Raw genomic sequence first — 12114 nt, forward strand, 5'->3', positions numbered from 1 at the left:
CAAGGACAGTTCCTAACACTACATATACAGTAGACCCTTGAACAGCGCGGGTTTGAACTACACAGGTGGACTTATGCTCACTAGTTTTTTCTGTGACCCACAGGCCCAACCTGTGTTGTTCAGGGATCATCTGACAATTGGGAGTCTGAGTGTGCAGAGGGCTGACTAAAGTTATATACAGGCAGTCAGCTTCCTTAACCCTCCTAAGTTTTTAAGGGTCAACTGCACTGTATTTTTTTCCTATGTATACATACCTGTGATAAAGTTTAATGTATATGTTAGGCACAGTAAGAGATTAACAATAATAACTAAAAATAGAACAGTTGTAACAATATTCTGTGATATTCTGATGAGTGGCTTTGGAACCATTAATAAAGTAAGGGTTACTTAGAGAACACCAGCACTGTGTTCTCCTGACCTGATAGACAGCTGCTAAGTAACTAAGAGGCAGGTATCTGTACAGCAGCTACCTGGTCAGAGGAACTCTGGTCAGAGGGACAATTCATGTCTCCAGGGGGTGGCTGTTAAACTTCATCACTCTACCCAAAGTGGTATACAATTTAAAACTTATAAATTGTTTGTTTCTGGAATTTTTCATTTAGTACTTTTGGACCACTGTTGACCACAGGTAACTGAAACCATGGAAAGAGGAACTACAGATATGGGGTGACTTCCAAGTTTTTAAAACTGCTGTATATTTATACTTATCGCATATCTCTATTTGAATTCACTGTGAAACAGACATATCCAAGATGTGGAACATTCTGTAAGACATCTGTTCTTTTTCCTACAAAAAGTCAATGGGGTGAGGGTGAGGAGTGGAAGGACTTCTATATTTAAAAAGAGATGAAAGAGACATAACTAGCAAAAATAATGTGTGGACCTTGATTACATCAGAGTTCAAAAAAGAAAAAAACTATAGAAAACTTGCTGTCTTTTTAGATGCAATAATTGTAGGAAAGTATTAGCAATGATATTTGCAACTTTAAAATGGTTCAGCAAAATATATTAACAGTGACAATGTGTATTTCAGCTGAAAACTGAAGAAAATATGGTAAAAATGTTAATAATGGTCAAATCTAGGTGAATGTGTTATTATTATTGCCACTTCAATTTTTCTGATTATTTAAAATTTTTATAATAAAAAATTTTCCTGTAAACAAAAAGACTTCACAAAGTAGAATGTAGATCATTTCCTTTTGTTTTCAACCTAAAAAAAAACCCTCTGAGTACTTTAAAGAAATTAGGAGGCAGACGGTGATATTGGGGTAAGAAATACTAAAAGTTTGTGGTGGGAAGTGGTAAAAGAAATTGGTTCAAGCCTGCACATGACTTCATTTTAGTGTTCCTTCTTATTACGGCCCACAGACTTGTTTCAAACCAGAGGTTTTTTTCAGTTAAGCATTTCTCATTGTGCTCATTATTGTTGATATTAATCTGTTCTTAATAAACCTGTACATTCTTCCCCCCCAGTTTTATTGAGATATAATTGACATACAGTCCTGTGTAAGGTATAAAGCATAATGGTTTGACTTCCAGTTCAATGAAAGGATTACCACAATAATTTTAGTTAACATCCATCTCATACAGATACAATGAAAAGAAAAAGCAAAACATATTTTTTTCCTTTCTACAAGAGCTTTTAGGATCTACTCCCTAAACCACTTTCCTGTGTGCCATAGAGCATTGTCAACTATAGCCATCATGGTGCCCATTACTAAACCCCTTGTACTTTAGCTTATAGCTGGAAGTTTGTGCCTTTGGACTGCCTTCCTTAACCCTGCTCCCCCCCCAACCCCAGTAACCACAAATCTAATCTCTTTTTCTAGGAGTTTGTGGTTTTTTAAATTTATTTTTTATTTTGAAGATTTGTATTTATTTTTAGAGAGAGGAAAAGGGAAGGAGAAAAAGAGAGAGGGAAACATCGATGTGAGAGACAAACAACTATTGGCTGCTTCTGGCACATGCCAGCTAGGATAAACCCGACATTTCACTGACTGGAAATTGAACCAGCAACATTTCACTTTGCAGGACAGTGCCCAGCCAACCGAGCCACACGGGTCAGGGCTGAGTTTTTTGTTTTGTTTTTTTTTAACTATGTATTCTGATTTGTAATTGTAAGGAAGCACGTGCTTTGTTTATAGGTATGATGGCTGGATGACTGTACCACTTGGATTATCTGTATTTATAAAGATGCTTAATTAAAATGAAGCCTGATGAGTGACTTCCCTGCGGTCAGCTCTGTGTTTCAAGCTGACGGGGGAAGGGAGTAATCAAGCAGGGGTGAGAGTCCTTGTGGAAGTGCACACCCTTGCAGTGCAGCGGCGCAGAAGGCCCAGGTGGCACCGAATATCTGCCTCGAGGGGGTAGACTTTTCAATTTCAATCTTGACTTTGTTCTAAGCTGTGCAGCCCCCTGGACAAGCCAGGTAGCATCTGTCCCCTGCAGTTTTCTTGTCTCTAAAAAGACAAAAATGTGCCTACTTTACAGAGATTAAAATTAAATAACTTTGGATGGTGAGTGCTCAATGCAATATACAGATTGTATGTTATAAAATTGTATGCTTGAAACCTATATAATTGTATTAACTAATGTCACCCCAGTAAATTTAATACAATTAAAAAGTACTAAATGAGATCATGTATGGGAAGTGCTTACTTAGCCAGAGACTCCAGAACATTATAATGTTTCCAAAGTAGCAGCAGTTTTAGAGAAGGAAAAAGTAAATAAAAAGCTTGGAGCTAAAATTCGATTATGTGTAGCTATTTTTCTCCTCACATTCTGGTTCCAGAGTTACTGAAACCAGGCCTTTACTCAGAATAGGGTGGGACTACGTTTGAAGAGTTATGTTTGTGTATCTGGTGTGTTTATGTCTCTCTAACATCACTCCAATGCCAAATATGGGGTAAACTCTGGGGTTTTTTTCTTTAGAAGTCTCTTCAACTCTTTGACCTTGCTTGGTGTAAAGAACAATGACAAGGAAGAATTTACTTTTTAAACTTGAAAACCTGCGTGGAAATGAAGGGGCTCTTCTCTGAAATAGTCTTTCTTTTGTACATTTGAAGATGGACAGGGGAGGAGAGTAATGAATGGCTGGCTTTTCTTTGTGACCCGGGTGGCAGTTACATAGAGTGGAACACGGGTTACAGGTAGAGTCATCTGAATCCAGTCTCAGAATAATAATTGACTTTCTTATTATGCCGGAGGGCAACTGTTTTTGCAGTTTACAGACTGTCTTCCTTGGCTTTGACTGCAGCATTTCTAGGTTGCATTTATTGCCATATGGGTCTATTTAGGACTCCAAACATCATTTCAGAATTAGATTTGCTCATAGTGATTTAATTACTTTTCTTCCTGGGTTGGTTTATGCCCAATATTCGATTGCCACTACCCTCCCCTGGTACAGGGAATGATTAGGGTTAATCTGGGTAATAGATATCTTATCTACTTCTAGAATTACTTAGTTGATAAGGACTTTAGTTCGGGGGAGGATGAATAATTAGAGTAAAAATAGAAAGCTTTCCTTTCTAGTATTTTTTTCTAATTGCAAAAGTAGTGTGTGTGTTTATCATAGAAAATTAGGAAATATAAAGGCATAAAGAAGAAAATATTTTGATAAAAATCTCAACCCCCAGTGATAACCGCACATAAAGATTTCCAAGATACCTGTAAACATGTTTAAACTTCATAAATTGGATCATATATAGTAACCTGTTTTTTTTTAATTGAATAATATATTGTAGGCATGTTATAAGCTCCATGTTAGTTTGGTAATTTAAAATTTACATAGTTTTTTTAAAAATTGTAATTCTATTTCTAGGTTTTTCAGTAAAAAAAATGAGAAGAAAGAAAAGAAACCAACTGTCAGTGTATTGACAATGGTGAGTTTTGAGTTTCTTTACTATACAGAATACTTAGGAAATTGACTCCTCCTTACCTAGAGAAGATATATTTCACCTCATACAATTATTTCTTGGAGCGTATGTTAATGAAGAGGTAAAATGTATTGGTTTGATTTAGCTTATTTTCAGAGAAGTGCTGGTTTTAACGTGCCATGTAACTTGGGCCTCAGTAGCCATCCTTCCTGCACTAGATTTCAGTATCCTTTTTATTAGTTAAGTCTCCAGTGCTCTAAGGCGAGCACCTCTCCCATAGGTAACATCTACTTCTATCATCGACCACGTTGAGACCAGCCAGGTAGGGCGTGGTTCAAACAGGACACGAGGTTCCCTGTTTTCAATGACTCTGACATTGGCAGTTTGAAAGCAAAGTCCCAGGTACTTATATAATAGTTTACAATGAGTTGTTTTATTATTGTAACTTAGTACATGTAATGTCCTTTGTGCTGAATAACTAATAATCTAGAATTTGAAAACCTTAATATAATTCTTGATCCCATTTTCTGTTGGCACAGTGGCTCCCTTTAATCAATTGGGAATAAGAGATGTGCTTTATAAATATGGCTGGTTGATGGTCTCTCTCTGTTTGAATTGAACCGAAACTCATTTTGAAACCAAAACATTTCTGTCTTTTGTAGTGTTTATTATTTGTAGCTTAATTTTTATTTATTTATTTTTAGAGAGAGGGGAAGGGAGGGAGAAGAGGAGGGGGAGAAACATTGATGCGCGAGAGAAACATTGATCCATTGCCTTTCTCATGCCCCCAACCAGGGACCTGGCCTGCAACCCAGGCATGAGACTTGACGGGGAATCAAACGGGCGACCTTTAGGTTTGTGGGACGATGCCCAACCCACTGAGCTATACCAGTCAGGGCTTTGTAGCTTAAATTTCAAAGGGAATCTTATATTTTAGAAAATTTAACAGACCTAATACACTGAGGTAACACTAATACACTGAGGTCACACTATCAGTACAATTCAAGCCACAAAAGAATAAAAATCTGGAATTACAATGTGAAGTAATAACACACATGTAGCTCTATATGCCATATATTGTTCTAAATATCTCATATATGCCTCATTTTTTTCCTTACAGAGATAGGTACTGTTCGGTTGGCCAAAAAGTTTGCTTAGTTTTTCTCGTAAAATAAAAGATACATTTTTTTTTGTTTTCACCAATAACTATTGATTTGCATATTTTGAGTATGTCAGCTATCTCCCACATGGTAGAATGTTGATAGTTCTTAATATCTTGATTTGATTGCTATCAACTCTACTGGTCTACATGACCATGGAGCATCGTCCAGCAAGAAATCTCCAACATGAAACTTTGCAAACCACTTTTGAAATGTTTGATCAGTCACGGCACCTTCTCCATGCACTACACCAGTCTTTTTCTGCGTTTCAGTTGTGAAACGCAGAAAAAACATATAAAACATAATATGCTGAAAATGTTGCTTATTTTGTTCCATCTTCAATATTAAAAATGGCTACACAAAAATTCACCAATTTTGATAAGTTTTTTAAATACGTGCTGATATGGCAGCTGTTACAATACAATCTAATGAAATTGTTTCGAATGAAGTTAAAGACAACCAAGCACCACTAGAGCTAGAGCTATCTTATGGAAAAAACTAAACAAACTTTTTGGCCAACCCAATATTGCTCTGAGATAAATACTGTTGTTATTCTAATTTTGCAGATGAAGAAACTGAGGCCAGACATATAAACTTGCTTAAGGATACACAGGGGGGCCAGGATTCAGAGCTGGGAAGTTCACAGTCTAAATCACAGTGCTCAGAATGGCATAGAAAGAATATATCCTAGGCCTTTTGATAGAGTACTATAGTACTAATGTATCTTAAGAGTTGACATGGAAAACTGTGAACTTGTATGTAAAAGCTAAAATGCAAGGACACATTAAGAAAGTTTAACGATAAAATGCCGATGTTACTAGATGGCTTAATTCATAACAGTGTCCAGCTAAGACAAAAACTCGTGTGTGTTGCTGGTTTCCAAGAACCCAGGTTTGATGATCCGGTGGAGGAACCCCCAGGACTGAGCATGGTTAAGGTGTGTTTCAGCAGAAACACAAAGCAGAATTGGCCGTGGGAAAAGGCACAAAGAGGGACATTCAGGAGAAACCAGGCACAAGTTCCCCGAGTCCTCTCCCAGCAGAGTCGCATGTTATTTCCCAGGTGATGAGTTGTGGAAACTCATGTAAACGGTTGTCTATCAGAGAAACTCCAAGGCTGGGTGAGCAAGGTTTCTACTGGGGCTGATCCTGTAGGTCCAGCACGTACCCAAATTCCAGACTTGCAGAAGGAAGGCAGATTTTCAGGATAAACCGCGTTGCGCAAATAGTTCTGCCTGCTTTATCAGTTAGGAGGGCCATGACCCTCCCCAAATCCAGGTTCTGGAGGTCAGCCTTCTATGCAGGCCTTTGTAAACTTAGCCTTCTGAGGCTGGCACTATTAACTGTTTTCTGCATACCATCCCTGTTCCCTTATTTCTACTAGGAGACTTCTTAGCAATCTTGAGAAAGTGATAAAAAAGGAATAGATTTCATTTTTTCTACTAGCCTTTATTTTATTTATATAAGGCCTTGTTTTAATACGTACAGAAATGTATGAGTAGAAAACAACTGAAAGCTGGTGAAGAAATGGGGACCAGTGGAAATAAGGGCAGGAAAAAATGCAACTTAGGCTGCGATTCCTGTACAAAGCATTCCTGAAAGATTGTACCTGCTTGCCAGGATTGTGCTGTGGACTCAACTCTCAGTTTCCTACTTTATGGATCTTGTTGAAACATCGGTTTTTTTCCAGGTAGCTAATAGCTAGCGATGTTACCTGCTTTCTCTCTGCCAGGCATTTGTTAAGCACTCCATGTATTTTTTTTAACTTAATATTCACAATAACTTGCTGATGTGTAGGCACTTGGGTTATCCTTATGATCCAGGGGATGAAAAGGACTCAGAAAAGGTAAGCGGTACATTCAAAGTCACCAAATCATAAGACGAATAAGGGGGCAAGTCAAGAATTTTGTTCAGATCTGCGTAGTCTAGAGCCAGGGCTTTTAACAACTTGAATTATTTACAATATTTTATGACTGGGTAAGCCTTTATCTGCCTGGAAATGAAGAGTCCTTTGTCAGTAGTTCTGATCACTCGGTCATTTCTGAGTCATTGAAGACCACCTGGTTCAGTGCCTCCCTTTTCACCCCTGGCACCCCTGTTATTTTGAGTGGCCTTTATGGGTGTTAGGGATAACCACCACTCCTTGACCTTCACAGCTGCAATAATCTTTCCCCCTCCTTCACCCCAGCCATCCACTCATATACCCACAACCTGGCTTTTGTTTTTTGAAACTTCTGTCTGCGAAGTGACCAGCTGAAGCAGCCAGCCTGAATTAGGCAGCCAACTCCTCTTTTCAGTATGCTCACTGTCCTCTCCGGGTCCTTAGGCCTCAGCCCCTTCCTGTCTTCTTTCCCTAACGCTGCTTTAAAGTAATGACCATCTCTTTCGCTATTCACTTGCCCATGCTAGAAACTTCCTTTTACCTGTCACTAGTCATATGCAGCCCAGGCAAAATCAGCCATCTGCCTTCTTGGTGCCTGAATCCCTACATCTGACGGGTGCTGGGGCAATATCTCACAGCAGGGTGCCACCAGCACAGACTGGGTACTGTTTTTCCGTTCTTTTCACTGTGTCAAACCTCCGCTCTTCCAATTTCCCACTTCTTCCTCTCTCACCCTCAACACCTCTCGTTCTTCGTAGATAACCTCATCTTTTATGATACAAACAAAATGGAAGCCACCTGACAAGTTTTTCAGCTCTTCTCTTCCAGTCTACAGACATACCTCCCTGTACCTGGCTTAGTCCCCTCTTCCTTCCCTTTTATTATAACAGAGGCAGCATCTGGTCCTGAAAACTCACTGCTCACTTGTACTTTGGCTCCCATATAATCTGCCTTGTACTTTGGCTCCCTATAATCTGCCTCAAGAACCTTATTTGTTATCATTTCTTTTTTGTATCTTTCCCCCTGAACCGGGTCTTTCTGTTGACATTTACACATCAGGTATCTTTAATTTATTAGTGTCCTTATTAGTGGATTTTAATCATCATTCCCCTCTAACTTGCTTCCCACGCAAGAGTTGCCTTGGTTTTCTGTTTTAGTTTCACCTTGCAGTCACTTTTTTTTTCTTAAGTTTATTTTTTTTAATCCCCATCTGAGGATATATTTACTGATTTTGGAAAGGAAGGGAGAAAGAAAGAGAGAAACATCGATGTAAGAGATAAACATCAGTTGGTTACCTCCTATACCTGCCCTGAGCTGGGATTGAATCTGCGACCTTTTGGTGCATGGGATGCTGCTCCAACCAACTGAGCCACCGGGCCAGGGCCAGTCACTTCTTAGTATATGATAATTTGGCTTTGTCTCTACCATTCACCAAATTCAGTGGACATGTTTTGATTCTATCCTGACCAGTAAGCACTTGACACTCTCCACCATAATCTTCTGTTTGCTTCTGTAATGCTGCAGTCTGTTATTTTCCTCTCAGCTCCTCAATGTTTTCTTGCATCACTTTTGCCCTTGAAGTTTAAGTTCCTCAACCCGTTCTTCCAGGAGTCAGTGATGATGTTGGCATTTCTCTAGTTTCATACAGCTGTTTTCTAATTGTTTTCAGGCAAAACTGCACAACTATAGTATGTTTTGTCTGGTTTTAGTGGTATCCTACAGATTTCTAGTTACTTTTTTAAAAATGTATTTTATTGATTATGCCATTACAGTTGTCCCATTTCCCCCCTTCATTTCCCTTTACCTTGCACACCCTCTCCCCCACCATCTCCCCCCTTTATTCATCTCCATGTGTTACAAGTTCTTTAGATTCTACATTTCCCATCCTAATCTTACCCAGCCCCCTGTCTATTTTCTACCTACTGTCTATGCTACTTTGATTTCTAGTTACTTTTGTTCCTTCATGGAGAACACTAGCACTTGATTACCTCTGCTTCATTTACCCGTTCTCTCATTATTCTTTTATTTTAGTAACCTTATTAATGACTCCTTGCCTCAACATTCTTTGAATTCTTCAGTTCCAACAATCTTCACCCCTACTTTATCTTGACTAGGTTACATTTGTGGTTAAGAACCATGGACTTAGCATCTGGGTGGACTCCCACCTCTGAAGCTGTAAACCCAAATGGATATCTTCACCCTCAATTTCTGATTCCTTCTAGCCTAGCCATTCCTCTTTACTATCCTTTGTCTCTTTGACGTTGTGCATTCATTTCCAAGAGCTGCTGTAACAAAATACCGCTAACTTAGTGACTTAAAACAACACAGATTTATAACCTTACAGCTCTGGGGCCAGAAGTCTCACTGGGCAAATCGAGGCACCAGCAGGGCTGAATGCCTGCTGCAGGCTCTAAGAGAGAACCTGTTCCCTTCCCTTTTTTAGCTTCCAAAGGCTGCCTGCATTTCGAAACTCATGGCCCCTTCCTTGCGTCACTCTGACTTCTTCTTACTTAAGTCTTCATTCATTTCTCCTGCTCTTGATTTTGGTCCCCTTGGCTCCCTCTTATAAGGACCCCTGTGATTGCATTAGGCCCACCTGGATAATCCAGGATACTCTCCCCAATTTGAAATCCTAACACACTCAAAGTCCCTTTTACCCTGTAAAGGGAAACATATTTGCAGGTTCCTGGGATAAGGGTGTGGACATATTTGGGAGGAGGAGGGCATTATTCTGCATACCACACCTGGCCAAGACTTTGATTGATTGATTGATTTTTTACTGATAGAGAGATAGAGGTTTGTTGTTCCACTCATTCGTGGGTTGATTCTCGTATGTGCCCTGACTGGGGATCCCGCAACCTTGGCACATCAGGATGACACTATAACCAATTGAGCTACCCAGCTAGAGGTTTGTTTGCTCTCGTCATCACTCTCTTTGCTGCTAGTCCTCCTCCATTGCTGCTCTTCTAAAAACCGTTTTATCCGTAGTAGCCACATCAAATCACCTCGGTTCTGTCCTTAAAACTCTCTAGCTCCTTTCCCTTACACTTAGATGGGAAGTGTAGAGTAGACCCCAAACTCCTTCCCGTAGCTCTAAAAGGCCCTCTACCTTTCCTATCTCATCTCTGACTTCACTTCAGACTCCTCTCCTTCACTCTGCTCTTACCACAGTGGTAATTCTGTTTGGTCCTTGAGACGCACCAAGCTTACATTCATCCCAAGACAAAGTTTTGCATTTGCTCTTCCTATCTGGAATGCTCCGTCTTCAGATTGTCACACAACTAACTAATTTATAGCCTTCCTGTCACTGTGGCCACAGCTCAGATATTGCCTTCTCATAGAGGCGTCTCTGATTAGCCAGTCTAAGCCAGCTGACCCTGCCTGTCACTGTGGCCCAGGCTCCACGATGGCAGAGGTTTTGTATGTTTTGTTCATTGATACACTCCAAGTATGTGGAACGGTGCCTGGAACTTTAGTAGGTACTTGGATATTTTACTATTTGTACTAGAATGCAAAGTTTATGAGGCGAGGTATCTTGTCTCATTCACTGTTGTTGCCAGTAACTACAAACATGATCCTTAGTAGGTGCTTAATAAATATATTTTGGATGTTAAATGAATGAGTGAGTGAATGAATGGATTTACCCTCTGCAACCAGACACCATGGTAAGGTCATATTTGCCATCTAGGCTGCTGAATATTATCTAACCACTCTCCTGCCAGCACTCTCTATCCCCCCCGCCGCCCCCCGCCCAGGCCAACCCTGTCTTTCAGTGTTGATGGACCTTTCTTACATGTGGTTCTGGTTCACCCCCTCCCTCTTCACAGCCAGCACCTAACTACATATTTTCCATTTCCTTGTATTTAAAGGGCTCCGATTATAATTAATTTATACCTCCATTTTACATTTCACCTGATGTGATACACTTTTTTTTTGTCAAGCTGCTCCTTCATTGTAAGCTTCTGGAAAGTCTTACTAAGTTTTACATTTCTAAAACCAATAACAATATTTACTTATATATAGTATGTTATTATATTAAATGTTTAATTAAAGCTTCTTTTATTAAGTCTTATTTTTATAACAACTCTATGAGGCTTACTGTGTATATGAATGTCGTCCTTGTTTTTTATGTGTAGAAACTGAGGCTGAAGGTTGTTAGAGATTGTTTTTCTTCCAAAGTCCCCTCCCTTGCGAGTGACAGAGTTGGGACATTCTGCTGAGGCTTCTGTCCTACTCAGCATTGTGCTGCCACCTTCCTCCAACCTTCTCTCCACTCTTTTCAAATCCTCGCCTGAGGGTATGTTTATTGATTTTAGAAAGAGAGCAAGGAGGAGAGAGAGAGAGAGAAAAGAGAGAGAGGGAGAGAGATGTTGATGTGAGAGAGAAACCTCCATTGGTTGCCTCCCATATGTGCCCCGACCAGGGATCAAACCCGCAACCTTTCAGTGTCCCAGCTGAGCTCCAGCCAACTGAGCCACTGGCCAGGGACCCTTCAACCAACTGACGCTCCAGAAACCAATCTTGCATCAGACTACACATGAATAGGACGTTCTGAACTCTCTTAACTTTGTCCCAAATTTTTAAAATTCTTGGAAACTTGTTTGCATCTGTGCTCATTCCTGACTTGTTACCTTCTTGCTTGAGATGAAGAGATACATACCTTTGCCTGTTGGAGAACCCTCCTTCCTTCACCAAGTTTTATTATGAAAATTTCCCAACATATACGAAAGTAGAATAGTAAAATTCACTTTTACATACCCATTGTCTATACCTAATAATTGTTAACATTTTGCTACATGTTTCACCTGAATTTATAGATTTTGTGATGTTTCATATGTAACTATCTTAGTTTATGCCTCTTAAAAATTTCCTCAAAACATTTTCTCATAAAACATAACACAGTGATCATATTTAACAAAATAAACATAACTCCTTAAAGTTATGCCATGCTCAGTTTATAGGCAAATTTTTCCAATTATATCCCCCCCAAAAGTCTTACAATTGATTTGTTCAAAACAGGATCCAGTGAGTGATGACATTTGGACACTGTCTCCTGAGCGCAGACAGTTTTCTCCTCTTTTTAAATGCCATCGACATGTAGAGAAGACCATACCCATTGTCCTGTACAGGCTGTCTCACCTTCTGGACTGTCTTCATTGCTTCCTTATGGCATCATTTAACTTGTTCTTCCATGCCTT

At 39.6% G+C, this 12114-nt stretch overlaps 1 protein-coding gene across 2 annotated transcripts in view; it reads left to right on the top strand.

Annotated features, from left to right (window-relative positions):
* The window catches only part of ABCB1 (ATP binding cassette subfamily B member 1), an 80053-nt gene that overhangs the window by 2368 nt on the left and 65571 nt on the right, over positions 1-12114 (top strand). Inside the window, exon 3 of one of the 2 annotated variants that reach the window (XM_037066126.1) lies at positions 3821-3881. In XM_037066126.1, the coding sequence (XP_036922021.1) occupies positions 3821-3881 (61 nt within the window). The remainder of the gene's footprint in view (positions 1-3820; positions 3882-12114) is intronic. The other variant, XM_037066127.1, reaches the window with a different exon arrangement.

This window comes from Sturnira hondurensis, unplaced genomic scaffold (genome assembly GCF_014824575.4).
Source record: "Sturnira hondurensis isolate 20B ecotype Veracruz unplaced genomic scaffold, ASM1482457v3 Scaffold0016462, whole genome shotgun sequence".
NCBI classification, from domain to species: domain Eukaryota; kingdom Metazoa; phylum Chordata; class Mammalia; order Chiroptera; family Phyllostomidae; genus Sturnira; species Sturnira hondurensis.